Genomic DNA, 21,040 nt, shown 5'->3' with positions numbered 1-21,040 from the left:
GTGATTGATCACCGCAGTTACACACAATCTTATTGTTATGTGTTTTAATGTTTTTTTTTTCTGTTGTGGGACAAAGTATACTAAGTAATTTTAGTACCATAATGTTGTACATGTGAGAAGTGTAATGTATCATAAAACATTGTAACAAATTAATTAAACAAATTATTTTTTTTAGGTTTTCCCAATGTTGGCAAAAGCAGGTAAAATTCAGTTACTGTTTTTCACTCAAATAGTGGATTATCGTAACTACAACGTTACCATGTAGCTAGGTTTACTCTCTATACTTTTATCATTACATCATTTGTAATTGAAATTTAACAATTACATATCTTTTTGAATTCATTTGTCTAATGAATGTTCTTTTGACGTTGTTTTCCAGCATCATAAACAGTTTAAAAAGGTGCAAGGCCTGTACAGTGGGGGCTACTCCAGGAGTTACAAAGTGAGTAAATTTTATTGCAGTGTGAGGATTGATTTCAAGTGAGCAAATAAACATTATACTCCTAAGTTTATTGGAGAGCACTTTGCATGCCCAGGCAAGACCTTGTGGTAACTTTTATTTTTTCTCCTTAATTTTGTTGAAAGTCTAATTAACAATCTGTTAGATGTAGTTGCAGTAAGTGTGTACATTGAAACTGGTGCGACATGGTAGACCATTGATTGAGCAGTCTGGGATCAAGCCCTGGCTAGTCACAGTGTTGTGTTCTTACACAAGACACTTGGGCCTCTCTCCACTCAGATGTGTAAATAGGTACAGCTAATTACATGCTGGGTCAGTAACCCTGTGATGGACTACCGTCCAATCCACAAGGGAGAAGAAATACTTGTTGTTTCTTCATGCAGCAGAAACCACAGATAAGTTTGCCAACCCATTGGACACAAGACTTGAATGAAGAGTTTACCTTACATACCTACCACTGTTCAAAACACACACTGATTATGTATTCAAGTGACCTGTGCATCAAAGTTACTTTAATCCGCTCTTTCTTGTTTATACGCCATTGGTTAAGTTGTTAATTCCTAAGAAGATTTTTGAAGTTACCTCTTTAATGAACTCTAAAGGGGCAGATCTTGGTTTCCCTATTACAGAGGGGACTGTATTATAGAGGAAGAGATTGATCTATGAATTCTGGTTAAGCTGGGACTGGGTTAACTGTTCTTAATATAGAGGTGTTTGCATTATGGAGGTGTCTGTAGGGAAAAGGTTTGACTGTATATGTTGTGGTTTTTTCAAACCAGTTTGATTTAAATTTTCCTTTTTTTCTCTTTATGATATAACTGTTAGATGCAGTGCTTTCAATAAGATTTGAAGTAGACATCTGCCAGTATAAAAGTAGGCAGCTAAGGATATGTAAGGGGGTTGGGGGCATGCTCCCCTAGAAAATTTTGAAATTTAATCTCTCAGATATACGATTTCCAGCTTTCTGGGCATCAAAGTTTGTAAAGTCAATGAGGAATATATGCTGGAACCGATCTTTTTCGCTCGCTGCTCGTAAACGATTTATCTCTGTTTGGGTTACCAAAGTACGTTGGCTTCCTTCACAACTGCAAGTGTAAAAACTGTGAACAGGCTTGTTGAATGAATTTCCAAACAATGAACAAATAAAGTCTTTCATTTCTTTGATTGATAGCCCTTTGCGTGGCTCACGACTTTCCAAAAACTGCAAAGATGACAAGGTCTTATCTGCGACTTCAGATGATACAGTGTTAGAGTCAGTTGGTTGATTGGCGAAATTTCATCATTGGAATGAAGCGTTTTGTTTTCTGCAATTAATATTCATTCGTAAGCAAAGAAGAACACAATGGGTTTATGAAAGAATAATTCCGAAATGAAATAAATTTATTCAAATACCTGTTCTGGTATGTGGTTTCTTTGAAATCAGTCTTTCCAGACTGTACGGGAGCATGCTTTGCTCAATTGACCAGGTGGTAATAGTTTGAAAGCGAGGTTAAGTTTTATTATGATACTGTTGAAAATGGCTGAATGTTTTGCATTTGCAATCGTATTTGATCAATGTGTATGCTTTTATATACATGAACAGTCAAGGCAAATGTAAGAAATGTTTTATCAGTTTATTTGAACTGAGAAATAGGTAGGCTGTAAATGTTATAAGAGTTACATTTTTAAAGATTTTGTCAACAAACACAGCCAAGTCGCCAGTGACTCAATGACTCACAGCTGTTACAGCTCCAGTGGTAGCCAGCTTCTAATGAAAGCACTGTAGATGAAAGAATTAAAACTTGAATTGGTTTAAACCATGCCCCCCCCCCCCCAAAAAAAATATAATTATATATGATACAAACAACAGATACATGCACTGTTTGTGAGGTGGATTCTGCAGAGTTTTGTTCTAAGTTTGATCAGTCTTTACATTCCCTCAACTGACAGTCATGCATTCTTTTAATTTCAATTCTGATTATTTGGTTGTACATCAAAACATCATCCCCAAATTGATGATTATATAATATAAATTCTCATCATCTCAGCTTGACAGTGTATTGTTGTAGTAAGAGGAATTTCATCACAATCTAACTAATTTGTGTGGGATTAATTTCCAGGAGCATGCAGGAAGTACATCTGGATAAACATGTTAAACTTCTAGATAGTCCTGGTATAGTGATGGACAGTGGAAACTCTGATTCAGCTGTTATATTACGCAGCTGTGTCAAGGTACAGTATGAGATCATAATAATAACTAAAGATGCTGTATGCTGACAGTCGGTTTTGGGAACTCTTCTTCATGATTACCCTTTCCTTTCTTAGAGCATCTCTCCCACCTAAGGCCACCACTATAAATTGGGACTGTCAAACTCACTCAGTTAGATCATAAACAGTATTATAGGATGAGGTTTTGTGATATCCAGAATAATCAAGATCGAGGTAGGGGTTGTCAGCCGAAGTGGACGGTTGAGGCTGATAAACCTTACCAAGACCTTGATTATTCTGGATATCACAAAAACCGAGTTTAATAACTGTTTTATTAGACATTGAACGAAAAAAACAGGAAATCATGTTTTTGCTTCTTCACTGACATTATTACCCGTGACCTTGTGTGTCCTAAACATGATTATTGTATAATCTACTGCTAGATGACGTCACATGCGCTGATTTCAAAAATTCATTATACGCTTTCAGCCAATCAGAAAAGAGATACCGAGTGCAATGTACAATAATTAGGGAAAACCAATAGGAATGTTACTGATGCTCAATGAATTACATGTAGTCAGTGAAAGAACTAGCCACCCATCCGGGGAGAGTAGAATATTCCTCGTCACTCTTCTACATGGTTCGCACGGGCCTGGAATACTCCTTGAAAAACTGCTAGGTCGTTGAAAACTCCTTGAAGTTGAAGTAGTAGTGCTTGAAATTTATGAAAAAGTCCTTGAATACTTGAGAATACAGCAAAATAAGTTCATTTTGGCATCAAAAGATTGAAAAGATTGCGTTAACATCTAACATCAGTTGAAAAACTCATTTATCGTCTCAAAATGGCAAAGCTTTTTATAGCAGGGCAATTCAGTGTTTCTTATTCAAAGCATCTAAGTAACTGCACCTTTAATGGGGTATCCCAGGTGTATTGTGTAGGCCCCCTCTAAGCAAATAAAACCACGAGGGAAATGCAGCTTGAAGTGTGAAATTTATTCGACTCTGGTCCTGTTTATTGTATCTTAAATGAATTCAAAAGGTCAAAGAGGAAACTGCTTTTATAATCGACAGTGGAAACTTTCCAAGTACAAAGGCTGGTTGGGGTGACTGGAAAACCCAAATAGCAAATAGTCGCGAACCACGAATAGTCCCGAATGGGGGCGGGGGGGGGGGGGGGGGGGGAGGCGAATAGCGAATAGTATGAATAGTCTCGATCAGTGCGAATAGGCAAATAGTGGCAAATCGTAGCAAATAGGGTACCCAGTATCTCGCAGTCAACCTCGCAGCAACGTAGGATGGGATTTTCTCGCTAAAAAGCACAGATGCTTATCAGGACAAAAGGTGTTTCTAAATGTAATTACTTCTGTTTTAACCGCTGCGAAAGCGTAAATACGTCTTTATTAGGTTATCCTTGTGTTTTCTGTTTTCTTAATGTTGGCGATGGACAGCCCTAGCCTGAGTCCAGAGAAGAAAAGGTAATAAATTCACTGAAATTCTGTTGCTTATTTGAATAATTAATAATTAACACAGGACATTAGATCTAAAGCGGTGACTATTGACGACTATTCGTCACTTTTCGCAACTGTTCACCACTATTCGCACTATTTGAGACTATTCACACTATTTGGGAATATTCGCTATTCGGGTTTTCCAGACACCTGGCTGGTTGAGGCCTTCTGCAAATGCTGCGATTGAATGATCGACATTTCAAACATGGGAGAGTCTGGGTTGAAATCGCACATGAAAAGTGAAAGGCACAAAAACAACAGTAGAATTGGAGGTGAACAGCCAGTGACATTATCCTCATTCGGTTTTGTATCATGTGGAAATGGAAATTCAGCTTTTTTGGAGTGATCTGTGGAGAACATGTGATAATCGTGCCTGTGGAAACGGACTCCTTGAACATTGTTAAAAGTCCTTGAAAAGTCCTGGAAAAGTCCTTGAGTAAAAGGTCATCAAACTTGTATGAACCATGTTTTAGCGCTTCTGTAGACTGCAGGCCAAGAATGTTGCATAGGCACGTAATGCGTACAGAGTGTTAAGCTCTTTCCACTTCTGACATGCTTACGTTGCTTCTAACGATTCACTGTTATGATGAGGTACTTTTCATTTCATTTCAGATAGAGAGCATTGATGATCCAGTTCCAGCAGTTGAAGCTATCCTAAGAAGGTGTAACAAACAACAGGTAAATAAAATTAAATGAAAGTTAAGTCAAAAAAAGAAAAAACAAAACAAAATTTGTACATATATAACATTTGTAAATCAAAATAATGTCTTTTATTTGTTATTTTTTTATTGTGGCTATTATCCAACTGAAGTATGTTCTACCACTTTTTTTATTTTCTGTTACTAAGGTAATGGAAAAATACCTTGTTCCTGATTATGCTAATGTACAAGAGTTTCTAGCACATCTTGGTAAAAGACTTGGGAAATTAAAGAAAGGTAAGTTGTTTGTTCGAAGGAATAATGAACTCTGCAAGTCTGGACTCTGTTGTTCAAAAGCTGATAACACCAAACAAAGACTACAATTTCATGTTCATCGATGTTTTTGCATTTCTCTTGACAAGTTTTAATGAAGAGCTTAAAAAATTAAAATGAAGTTCTTTAAAAAAAAAAATAAAGTTGATGTTTATCTTGGACTGGACTATCGTAATTATACTTTGAACAACCAAGCATTGGATATTAGTATTGGCTCTTGTAGTTAGCCTTTGTTGGGGTTATTCAATCAAGACTTACAATTTGCAGCAGTAACTCACCTAGCCATAAATTCATTACCCCATAAAATAAAAGTTTACTTTCTTAGTGTTATATAACAAGAGATAAAAACTCATGGCATTTAGTATCAGAGGGTAGTTTATGGTCATTGAAACAAAGGAAATCAGCCAAATGCAAGGCTTCTAAATGGGATAACAATTTGCTGCCTTCACAGCTTTGTTACATTTTCGTTTCTGTTTTCATCTAAGGGATATTACTCTATTGTTGATCGTAAATTGATTACAATTTATTGTAGGTGGTATACCTGACGTTAATGCTGCTGGAAAGATGGTGTTGAAAGACTGGAATAGGTTTGTTATATGTTACATACTGTATAAAGCCAAAACCTGAACTCAGACTAAATTGAACCAACCTGTCAGAGCTGATGTTGGTTTCTGTAGCATGAAGCAACAAACACTGTTGCACCTACTCCCCCTGGATGAGATGGTAGTCCACCACAGGTAGTTCAAAATGTGATATCAGTTGTGATGACCCTTACAGAAAGGCTCTGTGAGAGTAAAATAGTTAAACATCATTACCTTGAACTCCGTTATTTTGAACTCCTTACATTAGGAAGTGCTGAGGGAACGGTTGTAACTGTAATGAGGGGGTTTCTGTTTGTAGAAATAAGTGAAATATAAATTTTCCATTTCTGGCAGTGGAAAGATTGTATTCTACACACATCCACCAGAGGAACACAGGCTACCCACCCATCTATCAGCTGATATTGTTAGTAAGTGGAGCAAGGAATTTGATCTGGTGAGTTAGTTATTAAATCCTAAATTAACAAATTACTTGCTACAAATTAAAATAATACTTTCCTAATGCACAATAGTGCACATCGAAATAGCGTGCATGTAATGAAAGCTACATCTACAAAGGTCACTTGTCAAGGAACAAGATAATTATTGAACTCAGTTATCACAAAATATGATCGTGCTTTGTACGTTTGTCGCAGATGAATTATTTGCCTCTGCCTCCAGTATTGGCCGATTGTATTGACTTAAACATTTACAAATAACGATATTATGTGTCCCTCGTGATGTATGCCTTGACCTGCGATCAGGCGTTTCTTTGTTTGGGGGGGGGGGGTGGGGAGGGAGGGTATGATCGCAGGTTATGTATGCCTCTAACTCGTCCATTAAACTTGCTTCTCAGCGACTGGCACTGATAATCCACGATTCCAGGTTCTTTCCGTGAGTAACTGCACGGCTTTACAAAAGAACTAAAATACTTGTTTTGTTTGAACAAAGTTATCATGAATAAATAAATTGTTCCTTTTCTATCCTACTCGAGGTGGGGAGGTGGGGGGGGGGGGTGGCGGCTTAGGAGAGTGAGAAGTCTTGTTTGGGGATGGAGGAGAGGTGTAGAGGTTCTTTGTAGAGGGAGGGGGCTAAATGGAGGAGTGATGGCAGATAGAGGAAAGTTTACCCGCGCAAGCATGGTTGAGGAACTGCCATGTTGTCTCTGGAATTTTTGAAACAGACTGAAATACTGGAGATTTGCAATAAATACAGCAGGTATATATGTATTTACAGTCTGTTTTATCACCCAGTTTCCTGATTTGTAATGTTGTTCTTTTCGTTTCCAGGGCTCTCTTCAACAGCATGAATGCGCTGAACTGCATTGTGAGTTAACTGATGATTAATTTAGATATTTGAAATCTTAAATCAAGAATTTGTCACAAAGAATGAACACATTTTATTATTTATCTCGCGTTTTAAAGGAATGAGTATCTTTGGTGTCAATTTCCTTATTTTTGAAAAAAAATCAAGTGTAATTAATTTTGAGAATTTCAGATAACTTAGCTGTGGAACAGGTTGTCTAGCGGGGCGGAAGACGAGCGCAACACATGACCGCGAAACGCGAGGGCAAGCGCGGAGCGCGAAAAAGAAGCTACGAAAAATTCGGTCTCGGGTTCCTCGTTCGTGTATTGCACTTCGTACTCTGCCTCGCTAAAGCGCCTGTTCTAAGGTAACATAAGGTAACTTCACGACTGAAACTTCATATTAAATAGAAAATGTGGGCTAAAAGATTTACTATTCGGAGAAAATTGGATTGTTGGCACTTGTGTTTCAGCGGAGTATTTTTGACGAAATTTGAGGTGTTTGGATAGTCGAAGAAACACTGTCTCGAGTGTTTGATATATCTTCTCAATCGAAACAAATACTAAGGAGAAAACAGAGAAATAAAATCGTAAAAATCTATGCTAATTTAGTTCCGATATCCAAACAATTATTTGTGGGTTTGAGAAATTCCTGATGCTAGCGTTTAAAATTACTTAACATGTATGGTAAACCATCTGCGACCTAGCTTTAGCTAAACTCTCAAATTCTCCTTTTCGTGTTTGCAACAGATTATCGAAACACGCGCACTATTTTGTAGTTCTTAAATGCAAATTTATTGTGAGCGTATTTTAAACAAAAGCGCAGGTAAGATTTTGTGGTGACGTCATATTACGTGTAATAACTACGGTCTACGGCTCTTGTCTGTATAGATGATGTCACAATTACAGATCGTGTTGAATTTTCGGCTTGTTTGCAGCGGTTCTTAATTATAGAAAGATAGCTAGAATCAACGCAAAAATTAGCGAAAGTAATAAACCACGTTTCGACATCGTTGGGATGTCGAACAAACGTCGTGCATTACTTTCGCTAATTTTTGTGTTGAAAGTATTCTCTCAAGCCTTACTTATTTGATAGCTAGGATCGATAGTGTAAATAAATAGAGCGTTTTTGCGTGACCCAGTATGATTACTGAGACACTATACTTGGTAGGTCTGCAGAATAAAATGGAGGATGTCATGGTGCTTGAGGCTGGTGGTCCTGTGGATGCCGCACGGGAGAGTGAAGAAGAAGATATGGTATGTTGATACTTAACAACAACAACCATTTTATTTCGCTTAATACATAGAATATCATACAGGAAAAAAATACACTAAACTTAAATAAGGAAAAAAAAAAAAAAAAACTACTCAAAATAGTAAGAACTAAACGAGCTGAGTAGTTACAAGGATTATTACGCTTTAAATAGGTTGTAGGAAAAATAAAGAAAAGAAGAGGAAGAAAAAAAAATTAGATATAAATATAAAAAGAAATATAAGTAGTAACAGTACCAGTTATTGACAGAGCATTGTTTAATTAAGAGCGATAGTAACTTGAAGAAAAATACTAAGCTAGCATTATGAACAGTTATTGGGTAAAAAAAAATAAAAATAAACGTCATAACATTTTAAATATGTGTTACTCACTGACCAAGTCCATAGAAACGGGCAAGAGCTACCTTATTTAGCGCAAACACAGATTATGGTTATTTCATGTTGTGCAGAGCCTCTCGGGACAGTTCAGTAATGTATAAAGGTTCATAACGCCCGCACCCATTGCATTGCCCAATAAACCTTTTGTTTGGTGACATTCTTGTTGCCGATGCGTGGCAAGCTCCTTCTGAATTGTCGAGATGGCAGCAAATTCTGAACTTGACCTCAAGGTCTCAATTAAAGACGCGCTTGTGTTAAAGGAACGCTAAGCGGGTATTGGATGGGTCATCAATTTAGTTCCAATTATATATATTGCTTTGATGTGAATTTTGTTTGATCGGAATTGATCTTTCCTTGTGTTTATTCCGAAGCAAAGGAAAAGATAACTCAGTCCTCTGTAGAAAAAATAGGTGACGGCTGTACATTACCGCAATAACATGCCAGCCTTATAGAAGCATAGAGTGCATGGAAAACCATATTTTGGCAATATTTGTCCCTGTGCTTACGACATTGCGACATTGTGTATTTTAGATTGAAGATGTTTGAACTTTTCTGTACGTTTTTATTAGCGTTGTTTAAGTTTTCTTTCGCTAAGAATTATGGGTAAATGTTCTAGTCGGCATCGTTTTCCCTACGGAGAATTCGGTTTTAAAACTTTCAACCTATTTAAACCACATCATATACATGTATTTCTCTTTTGTTTCGTTTTCTTCTCTTTCTCTACTTATATGATCGGTAATAAATGTTTTACTTAAAATAATAAGAAATATGTTATGCACCCCGTGAATTTTTCGTTAAAACTTTCTTTTTTGTTTTAATGAAGGGATCTGACGACGAAGAAGAAGAACACTTGGAAGAAGATGATGATGATGATGATCGAAGTGATGAAGGAGAAGCCATGGAAGATAGTGATGACGAGCAGGTATCTAACCATGTTTTTGGTCTTTGTCTGCTTCGTTGTTCTTACAAAAAAGGTTCTTATGAGAGAAAAAAAAAAGATAAGAAAAAGGAAAAACCGTGTATTCTGTTAGCAAATGGAGTTGTTAATGCGTTTGTGTACTGATTCATAGGCGAGAAAGATGGCATGGCAGTTCTTATTAAGAAATCAAAATCCGTCACGCACTCTAAAGACGTCACAAAATCTCGAGAGAAAACCATAGTTGGATTAAAAGCGGATGAAATGAACGAGTTTAATATGCAGACCAACAAAGAAAGGAAAAAGGTAATGTAGACGTGACATTTGTGGAAAAGCCGTCTTACTGCTAAAGGATTCTGATTTTATTTCTTTGTCGTTTTTATTTTGTTCACTAGATGTTTAAGAAGTAACAAAGAGACAAGCGGAAACAAGGTGAGTGAGTTTTTGTTTTTCACGGGGCATGAAAACAATCTTCTATGATGCCAAACAATCTCCTATAATGTCAAACAATCTCCTATGATGTCGAACAATCTCCTATGATGCCAAACAATCTCCTATGATGTCAAACAATCTCCTATGATGCCAAACAATCTCCTATGATGCCAAACAATCTCCTATGATGCCAAACAATCTTCTGTGATGTCAAACAATCTCATATGATGTCAAACAATCTTCTATGATGCCCAACAATCTCCTATGATGTCGAACAATCTTCTATGATGCCAAACAATCTCCTATGATGTCAAACAATCTCCTATGATGCCAAACAATCTCCTATGATGCCAAACAATCTCCTATGATGCCAAGCAATATCCTATGATGCCAAACAATCTCATATGATGTCAAACAATCTCCTATGATGCCAAACAATCTCCTATGACGTCAAACAATCTCCTTTGATGCCAAACAATATCCTATGATGCCAAACAATCTCCTATTATGCGTACTGAATAATCCTTATAGCTGTCCACCTGTTTTGGAGAGTTTTCACTCTGAAAACGCATCAAATGTTTTCGGTCCACACTACGTCGGAGAAATTTGAAAACGCACCAATCAGCGGTCATTTTGGATTCGTGTTAAAGAAAACCGTCCCTATTACATGATTGTCGTGACGTCATTGTTTTCGAAGAGCTCCGTTTTCACGTCCGCACTAAAACTTAAAGCCGGCGTTTTCAAATTCTGTCCAGTTGAAGAGCGTTTTTTCGAAAACCTCAGTTTGCGGGACAGATTAGCGCGGACGGTTGGCCTTACCGTAGAAATAAAGCTGCGTTGTCACATTACTCCGGCGTAGTGTGGACGGGGCCTGAAATAGAGCCGAAATATTGTAAAAACCTTTTTGTATTCTGATAATTAAACCAAGACTTGGTTTTCATTCATGTTAGCAATCTTCGGGAGCATGCATTTTATATTTAGCCGCGATGTCGCAATAACACTTCTCTCTACTGGTCAGAAGCGCGATTTTCGCGCGTGTCTTATGTTGCAAGCTCGTCGCAGAAAAATCGTTCCCACAGCCCGCGATCTTTGTGCTCAGCAACAAGAACCAGCCCTTGGCTTGACTAAACGAAGGCCAAATCTCATTTCGGGTCTTTTGGTCATCGGCGAACGAAATTGCACGGGCTCTGAAGGCAAGATTGCCATAGCTGTTGTGGTCTAGATTCTTGCTGACACTAGCACTCGAGGAACACATCGGTCAGCTACTTTTTACGTGTTAATTGCTTCATTTTTTTAATAACAGCGGCGAGTCATACAGAAGCCATGGATGAAAGTGACGATGATTACAGCTTTGATACTGACTTCAGTTGATAAGGACATCGGAGGCCTGGACATAGTGCATGACAATTATTCACCTGGACCAATACAGGATTGAAGCCGAGAAGCTCAAGATAATTGAGAAAATCTTGCAAATGTCGCCAAATTGTTACCTAGAAGTGGTAATTGTTAAGTGGTTTTCATTTTAATCGAGAGACTCTTTTATTCTGTTTTTAAATACCTGTGAAAAACAAAAATTTGTTCTAGATGAAATATGAATTCGCGATTCATCATACTCTGAATTAGTAATTGTTGTTTTTACTTCTCATTGTCTTTACTTCTGGAATCACCCACATTGTCAATGTCTACATCCTTATGGTAACATATGTGAAGAATTGCCAAGAGGACAAGCTCTCCTCTCTCATAGTACTGCGAAGAGAGGTTTTCAATCCCTTCCTACCGCTATAGTTACTTTCAGCAGCGCGGGTTGACACAGCATATGTAAGAGCCACATACATTTCTGGATAAAACTGGGGGCTAGTCACAAGTAGTTGGTAATCGAGAGTCTCGTGAAACAGTTTTACGGACCTCTCAGAAACAAACATTCCAAGGGGTTTAAAAGGAGACGTCTATGTGTTGTGATGGGTGATGGTTTTCGATCTATTTTGTTTTGTTTTTTTTTTTTGCTTTTTTCGTTTCGTTACTCTCCTAGTGATGACTGATGGCAGCGTAAAACGTAAGTTGCGTTTTGAACTTCAGTATTAAATTGAATAGTGTTTTTAATTTTAAGTTTTGATTCCGTACTTCACGTCATAAAATCCGACGCAGCCAAGTAATGAGAAGAACCAGAGACCCATGGAAGAACTCCGTCAAACTGGCTGATTTATTTAATAAAGAAGCTTTTCGCCAATAAATTGAATTTACGAAAATGGTGTCGATGAAATGTTCTTTCCTTTACAACAAGTGAGCTACATACCTTGTTTCTACGACACCTGAGAACTTGAAAATCACTCCAGGCGATTTTAAAAAAGTAGGAAGAAGAACGGAGAGTAGAGGAAAAGGGAAGAACTGACATCCCTTTGAATTTTTATATAGTGGTAATAATAATAATAATAATAATAATAATAATAATAATAATAATAATAATAATAATAATTAAAACTAGTAAAGCGCAATTTTCCATGACGTACATGATCAAATTCGCTTTATAATTAGACAAAATGATTAAAAATTAATAAAATATACCAGTAATTAAGATTGATAAAATTACAAGGTGAACAATAACAATTTATAGCAAATTAGAAGCCTGTTTAAAGGGTTTTGTGTTAAGATAACACTTAGAACTTGAAAGAGAGTCAAGACTGGATATGCTAATCGGTAGATTGTTCCAGAGCTTCGGGGCCGCATAACAGAATGCTCTTCCTCCAAGTGTTGCAAGTATCTTGCCGCTTGGAACCTCAAGCATAAGTTTTTGGCTGGATCTGAGCGAATATCTAGTTGATGTTTTTCAAGTAATCAATTTGAAGATGTAATCAGGTGCCATGCCGTGAATATCTTTAAAAGTAATGAACAGAATTTTGAATTGAATGCGGTACTTGACTGGTACCCAGTAAAGCTGATACAAGACCGGTGTGATATGAGGGTGACAAAGGGTTTTAGCGTGACGCGTGATCGCCCCAAAATTAGCAGCGTGATGCGTGATTGAGACCAAATTAGCCGCGTGACGCGGGACAGAACATCATAACGTGATGCGTGATTTGCTATTTTACAAGCACGTGATGCGCGATTTACCAATTAGATTTCCGTGATAAGTGAACGTCCTTTGAACTAGAAGGATAGCATTCCTTCAAAGTAAATAGTAAGTAAATCTGGTCTTTTTCGTCCTTTTCTTGACCTCTGATGTCTTTGATCTTTGCGGATTTTCATGGTACTATAGGTCCAAACAATTGTAATGCAAATTATAGGAATAAGTCAATTGAAAATAGTTAAACTTTGCAAAAGGACTATGAGCTTCAGTGTTATTTTTGTCCACTTTGTCGACCGATCATTTTTGGCAGTGCATCAGACGAAGAGAATATGACACACCATATGCGAATCCGGCTATCGTATAAAAGGTGTGAACGAAATTCGTCCAAAAGGACTGAAACGATAACACACGTTAGAGTTTGGTGTCGGTTTATACCGCTCGAGAAGACAGTTGTGTAAGCAACGAGAGACTACACAAGGAAAGCGTTCGTGTGCCACTTAATGAAGGTCCTCATCAAGACCTACCTGAATTCAAAAGCCACGTTATATCCTTTACAGAAATTTTTTAAAGTAAAACCAGTGAGCAGCACGTCTGCGAACTACTTGAGTTGTAAAACTTTTTTATTTTCTCCTACGCGTTTCGTGTGACTAGCGCACACTTCTTCAGGGAGTTTAACAATACAATCAAGTATACCTGTATATATACCTAGATACAACTCTGCTTTTCGCAAAAAACGACACCTACGGATTTGCGTATACAAACCGCTCGGTAATGCGTCTAGGAAACAGGAAACTCCCTGAAGAAGTGTGCGCTAGTCACACGAAACTCGTAGGAGAAAATAAAAACGTTTTACAACTCAGGTAGTTCGCAGACGTGCTGCTCACTGGTTTTACTTTAAAAAATTCCTGGCTGACCAAACGACATTTACACCAGTTCAAATCGCGGACCTCTTGGTGATTTCGTATTAAGATCTACGTACGTCCAGTACAACGGATCGATTTACGAACAGCGAGACGGCACAGCCGTGGGGAGCCCTGTATCCGCGGTTATTGCTAATCTCTACATGGAGATATTTGAAGAACAAGCAATAGAGTCCGCACCTTGCAAGCCTAAGATCTGGAAACGCTACGTAGATGATACTTTCACCATCCTGGATCGGGATAGAGTTGACGTCTTCCTGCAACACCTAAACAGACAACTACCATCAATCCGTTTCACCATGGAGATCGAGAATAACAGCAAGATCGCCTTCCTCGAAACGTCAGTTTATAGAGAACCTGATGGCCGCCTTACCACCAGTGTCTACAGGAAACCAACACATACTGATCAGTACCTAGCGTATGATTCACACCACCCTCAATCAGTAAAGCGCGGTATTGTGAAGTGTCTGTACGACCGGGCTAAACGTCTTGTGACCAAACCATCAGTAATCGCTGGAGAGAAGAAACATCTGTCATCTGTACTTGTTTCTAACGGATATCCCTCCTCTTTTGTACAGAAGATCACAAAGGCATGAACAACCCCAAGAAGAGAGCCCGTCGCGGAATTTAAATCCACCGCCGTTTTACCTTATGTCCAAGGAGTTTCGGAGTCTCTCCGCCGCTGCCTAGAACAACAAGGCATTCGCACCGTCCTCAAGTCCGACACGACACTTCGGTCACACTTAGTGCGACCAAAGGACACCGTCAACCCGGATAAACAAGATGGTGTTGTCTACAGGATTCCCTGTGAGTGCGGCAAAGTCTACATCGGGGAAACAGGGAGATCTATGCAGGAGGGGATCAAAGAACACGACAGGGATATACGACTCGCCCGTACCCAGACCTCCGCCGTTTCTGAACACACCCACAAGACCGGCCACTATCCTATCTGGAATGAGGTCAAGTTTATTGATCGAGATCCTCACTGGTACACACGTAGAGTCAAGGAAGCTATTCACATAAGACTTCACCCTAATAACATCAACAGGGATAGTGGAGTTGAAATTCCTGAAGCATGGATGCCTACGATCAAAAAACACAACAACAGGAGAACGGTACAACAGCGGACCACTGAGGGAACAGCTACTCGCCGGAACAATGGAACAATAGGAGGATCAAAATGCACTAATCACAGCCGACCTTTGTGATATAAATGATACCGTGCAATCAGTCGACCTTATCGCCTGAAGAAGACTAGCAGTAAGCAGTCGAAACGTCGCGATCTACATCTCAAGTGACCACATCGTGAGACAAACGATTGTACACTTTCTTAAGAAGCAAACAGTTTGAAAATTGTGAGCTTTGAGGAACGGACAAGGACAAATATGCGGGCACATTTTTGTGTTAAATGGAGGCTATTCTGTCTAAATTCAAATACTTTTCGCAACACCCGCATCTTGAAAATTGGGGAATAACACTCGAATATTTTAAGCTAGACCATAGTTAATAGAGGGGACTGGTTATGCAGCCCGGCAAACGTCAAAGAGCAAACAAAGATGCCAAGACTTATGTTAGAAGGTCCACGACCGTGCACAATCTTTTGCTTTGCGCTCATACACTATGTATGAATTACGTATCTAAAACGTTTCTATTGGTTAGTTCCTCAGTCAGTAGTAAACAACTGTTGTGTTTTGTGCACGGTCAAGGCCAAAAGGGCGAACAAAAACATACAACACAGAACTTTGTCGGGTTTCATAACCATTCCCCTCTATTACCTACGGCTAGGCAAATCGCATGCGAGCAAAACTATTTGATGGATTATAAAAAGTCTGTATTCTGCAGTCCTTATTTACAGGCTGTCACATGTATTTACTGGTTACTTGGTGGGCTCTCGGCCAATGAAAAGGAAGGAAAAGATGCATTAAATGATAATGTTTATTACATAAACACCAATGAAATACAATGCTTTATTATATATAGGCACGATAGTTAAACTGGAAAGTACACTATTCATAAAGTTCATAGGAAGTTATATCCAGGACCTGAAGTGGTACATTTACCACATCCTCATCAGTGATGATATTGATGACGTCACTAGCTGCTATTGCTAACAGTCAGTTTGTCTTTTAAAATAAAAAAAGAAAATTACTTGGTGGCTTGAAGATATGAATTTTATTTTCTCATGTTCAAAAAAGAAAAATAGTTTACTCGCTGGGCTTGTTCATAAAATTTTGTTTTTACCACTCGAAAATAAAATTAATATCTTCGCGTTTCCGTCTAATATCCCTTACATATTTTTGCACCAAATGGATATTATTGTTTACATACAGTTGAACCCCGCTATTTCGAACTCTCAGGGGAATCGAGAAATAATTCGAAATAGCAGGAGTTCGAAACAGCTGATAGTAAATGACTGAAGAGCAAATCTGGAGGAAATGGCTTTGAATTCGAAATAACGGAGAATTCGAAATACAGTAACCGAGTTGGAATTGGCGAGGTCCGCGGAATATATATCATCGTCACCCCTGTGAGGATGAGTAATTTTTGTAATGTCTAGTCAGTCATTAGCTCATTGATATTGATAGCTCAGCTCTGTCTGTTACTCTTAATCCCTCCCACCCTTATGGTGTTGGGGTGTTGTTGTCAAACCAGTGTTGTATTGCCTTTTCAGCAGATGACAATAAACTCCAAACACCTGGCCCCTCATCCCAGAAGAAGTTTGAATCACCACAAATCATGACTCTGGAAATTCACGAGTTTGCTAATAGAGCACTTTCGGTGAAATCAACATCTTTGAGGTCACGCGTTTTCGTGAAATCAAGATTATACTGTTTCTAAATCTTTGAGGGTTATAGTCATTCTGCATCACGCGTGAAGAGTGTGTTGAACATGTGATCAAAATCTTCCAATCCACGTGTGAGGTTCAGTGACATGACGGAGATCACATGAGAAAGTCAGAGATGTAATGAAATTACCAAAAATGGATGCCGTTTACCGGGACGAAAGCAAGAGAAAGGCTTGCTACTCAATACTTCTATCTGTACAATGCCGCCAAACGAGGTTGATGTCAAACAGGATGCAAGTGATGTGTCAAGTGATTATTGCCTTGAAATAAAAGAATTCATGATGAAAACAATTTCGAGGCGGCGAAAATCACATGCTCGCTGATCGCACGAACTGATCTGGAGCTCACTGTTGGTTCCTCTCTAATCAAGTAAAGCTTAGTAATCCATTTTCTTGTTTAATTGTTTACCGGCCTACCTGGCTTATATTCCCAATCAAGGGAATTGACGGCTGCTGGTCAAACATTTTGAAAAACTTGAAGAGACCGTTGAAAAATTCCAATTCGCTATACTAATTTTGTAATTCTCGCTTAAATTTGGAAACGAATGGAAATGCACAAATATGGGAAGCAAGACTCCTCATGTTCATTGAATTTTCCGAGTGACCGTTCACACGTGACATAGAATAACTGTAAGTGAAATCAAGATTAGCTCTTTCAACTTTACAGGAACATCTTGCATGGTGCCCTTACACATGGCTTTGCAAAAAGCAATACTCTAGATAAATTAAATAAAAATTAGTGGCTAATTAATAACTAATTGTTAGAAGATATTTTTAGAAATCAGTCCGATTATGTATTATTAATTTGTTGCACGAGAATTGTAAGCAGTTTAACTAATCGTTTTGTATAAAAAGTAGTGGGAGTAAGTGTTGTTATCAGCTGGTGTAGAAGCTTGCATGTCACACGCAAATGGCTTTGAGTCGATAAATTTGGACTAAAGAAGAAAGCAGTCACTTTTTTATAGTCATGAGAAACCACTATATCGTGGTCTAGTAATTACTTGCACGATACAGTTCTTTCGGGCAATCTACCGGTAATTTTCTGATTCCTAGTACAAAATCACCTCATATAGATTAATATCTGGTCTAGGTCAGCAAGATTTCATCATCAAGCGCATGTGTACAAGGCAGTTCTGTTATTGAGGCTTGTGCAACTGTTATTGTTTATTGCTGATGATTACAGAAACTGAAATAACTTAAACGATTTTCTATTTAATATGGCTCGGATGCTGAGCCACTCCAGACGCTGCTCTCGACAGGATCGGTAGTGACTGGTTTTACAAGATAGACGGATGCCTACCATTTGTTTATCTTGCATATAAAAAGGTCAGGAAACAATAATTTACACTTAAACTAATAAAATAAACACCAATTAACCCAGTCTGACTGTTTGCTTGGATCTACAAATCGCTAAGTCTGTACCATTTCAAGCATTTACTAAGTAAATGTACATGAAACACCAATCAAGCCGTTTGTGTTTGTTTGCTTGAGGTCATTTCGTTTTCAGGTTGAACAGGAGGTGACCTTTGTTCTCCTCTGACGACGAGTCGATAAAGAAAAACTCCGAGTACGATGAGTCCGACTCCAGTTACTGGCAATGTGATTCCCAAAATCGCACCAACTGTAAAAGGCAAAAATAACAGTTTGCATGAATAAGGGTTCTAATAACAATGCAATTTTTACCCTGATTCAAGGACAACTCTACAAAAGGTGCGCAAATGAATGCTAACGCTATGCACATTCACTCATGGATTAAAAAAAGCCAATTCAATAGACAAAAAAAAGTTGTGTAGAGCCATTGGAACTAGCCTCTTTTTTTGGGAGCAAAACGGGAGCAGTGACTATTATATTTTTGTGGTTACTGGCTTTAGCCAGTCACCATTAAGTCATGTGATGTGTAAGTACGGAAGTAAGTCCATGACTTTTTGGAAGCTTTCGCAACAAAGCTTTTAGCTCGAATTTTGACATCGCTATGCCATACGAAAAATACACATCTTAAGCACTTTGTCCTTGGCAAGACGACGGGACTCGCGTAAGTTTCCTGCAACCACTACCGTTTCCGCCCTGGGCTTCCCGTTCTCGCATCCTAAGGTCCCTAATGTTGTGCAAACTGATGCAGAGGACACGTGTAAAGCGCTCAAATTTTATTTGAAAACAATACTTTGCAAGAAAGCCAAAACTCCGCAACTCTTTCTTACATTATTGTGGTTATTGGCCAGATTTATACCAGAGACGGATCATCCGTCTGGGATGGACTTGGGCAAAGAACAATAGTTCGTCCGATAATTCGTCTGTGTACAAATACGGGCAAACAGACGAATCATCGGTCCAGACAAATTATTGTGATAGTTTGTCTTGACCCATGAACTTTCGTGGATAATCCGTCTAGATGTATGATCCGTCTGTGTGTATAAATACGGGCGAAAGATGAACTATCCACGAAACTTACACCCCGTTACGTAGAGCGAGTGGTTATTTTCAATAAACTACAAATTTAAAGATGGCGGAAAAGTCAGCTGGTTGTTCGGACAAGTTACAAAAGTCCAAGAAAGAATATATGTGGACAGAGAAAGAGCTCAAATACCTTGTACTTGTTCTAGCTGACAAAAAAAAGCAGTACGCCATTCCACTGGAAACACTTGCCTTGAAGAAATTTGCGAACAATCAAGTCTTCGAAAAAATCTCAAAGGACTGTGACAAGCTACTTTCCTCCGACGAGTTCAAAGAAGAGAACGAACGGGAAAAAAACAAGTCCAAAGTCAAGAAGAAAAACAGTCTAATATTGACTCAACTTAACGACTAGTGCCCAAGCCTTTTTGTTGCGCTTTCCCGGAATCTGTCTGGTATAAATACAAGATGAACTATAAGACACAACAATAGTTCGTCTCAAAGTTCATCCCGTATTTATACTAGACGAATGCTCCGTCGAGACGGATGATCAGTCTCTAGTATAAATCGGGCCATTCACTGTCCAGTAACCACATGTCCTCTCAGAGGGCTTCTGCTTAGATGACGTCATGTTCAAGATCTCATTAATTCATGGTATAATTACGATGCAAAAAATGTCATCGAAAAATACAACTACATCATAATCCCACTTACTTCGAATAAAGTTTGTTTTTCTAAAATGTTGACATTTTAGAGACTCTTAAGGGCCCATTAACCGATTTATGCGCGCGCTTGCGCGCGTTGCTAAGAAGGTGAAATTTCACTTCCGGTTACTTACGTCAGCCTGAGCGCGGAAAATAAAAACAACTCAATAACTTCCAAATTCGCTTACATTTTAGACGTTTTTCTTTGTGTTTCACAAAATGCAAAGTAAAAAAATTACAAGCAAAGACGAAATAAGAAAAAGACAGAAAAACAAGAGCAACAGAAAGAGAAAAACGAACTCCTCGTGGTTTCGTTTGATCTTACCGAAGTGCGCTGGTAGTGTAAATTGCGCACGCGCTGATAGGGTAACTTCCAATATATAGCGGGTGCACTTCCGGTTTCTTTCAATGCTAAAGGAAACGCGGTTTTTCATTGAATCCAGCCTTTTTTGACGGGTTTCGATTAAAGCCAACGTTGGAAAGATAGCTATGCATTCCTTTTTCAAAATCATGCTTTTTTTCAGAAAATTACGAATTTTTTAATATTTTGGAATTCTCTCAAAATCTGACCTTTTAAAAATGAAACAAAATCTATGCATAGCGTAATGAGGATTTGAATTAAAATATTAAATCAATGAAAAAAATCCCGAAAAAGTAATTTGCCTGGAAGCCTTTACGTTTTTTACCTCATGATATGTACTTCATACCATGAGGTATAGTGATGGTTGGATTGGCCACTCCATTTCCGTTAAACAATTAATTTATGCATTAAATCGGTATTAAACCTGAATTAAACAAGTTTCCCCCTGTCCCCCATACGAGGTTTGGTTTTGTCCACAAAGTCGTGTTGTTGTTTTATGTTCATATACGTGGGGGGAGAGGGTGGGACAAAGGTGGCAGTACATGTTTACAAAATGGCGTCTGTTGTGTGAAGCCCGACGCAAAAATTGTCAAGGCGAGTTTTCCTTTCTTTCGCTCCATCTTTGATCAAAGTACACTTTTGAAGACGTCACAAATGAACAGGAAATGTGCTTAAGAAAGCTTGAGTGGAAAGAAATGGGTTTTAAAGTCTTAAAAGTTACGATGTCTCCAAGATACATTTGGACGACGAGGA

The 21,040-nt window shown here is 38.4% G+C and overlaps 1 protein-coding gene across 1 annotated transcript in view; it reads left to right on the top strand.

Annotated features, from left to right (window-relative positions):
* LOC145502165 (guanine nucleotide-binding protein-like 3 homolog) overlaps positions 1-11,441 on the top strand; it is a 36,542-nt gene extending 25,101 nt beyond the window's left edge. The window contains exons 12-23 of the mRNA XM_081481432.1: positions 176-200; positions 380-442; positions 2,560-2,671; positions 4,768-4,833; positions 5,003-5,090; positions 5,659-5,713; positions 6,062-6,161; positions 6,994-7,030; positions 8,180-8,265; positions 8,730-8,748; positions 9,729-9,880; positions 11,310-11,441. Of these exons, the coding sequence (XP_081337558.1) occupies positions 176-200; positions 380-442; positions 2,560-2,671; positions 4,768-4,833; positions 5,003-5,090; positions 5,659-5,713; positions 6,062-6,161; positions 6,994-7,030; positions 8,180-8,265; positions 8,730-8,748; positions 9,729-9,880; positions 11,310-11,441 (935 nt within the window). The remainder of the gene's footprint in view (positions 1-175; positions 201-379; positions 443-2,559; positions 2,672-4,767; positions 4,834-5,002; positions 5,091-5,658; positions 5,714-6,061; positions 6,162-6,993; positions 7,031-8,179; positions 8,266-8,729; positions 8,749-9,728; positions 9,881-11,309) is intronic.
* Positions 11,442-21,040: the final 9,599 nt, after the last annotated feature.

This window comes from Orbicella franksi, chromosome 11 (assembly GCF_964199315.1).
Source record: "Orbicella franksi chromosome 11, jaOrbFran1.1, whole genome shotgun sequence".
Lineage (NCBI taxonomy): Eukaryota > Metazoa > Cnidaria > Anthozoa > Scleractinia > Merulinidae > Orbicella > Orbicella franksi.
The sequence above is the reverse complement of the archived record's forward strand: the minus strand, read 5'-3'. Positions and strand labels throughout refer to the sequence as shown.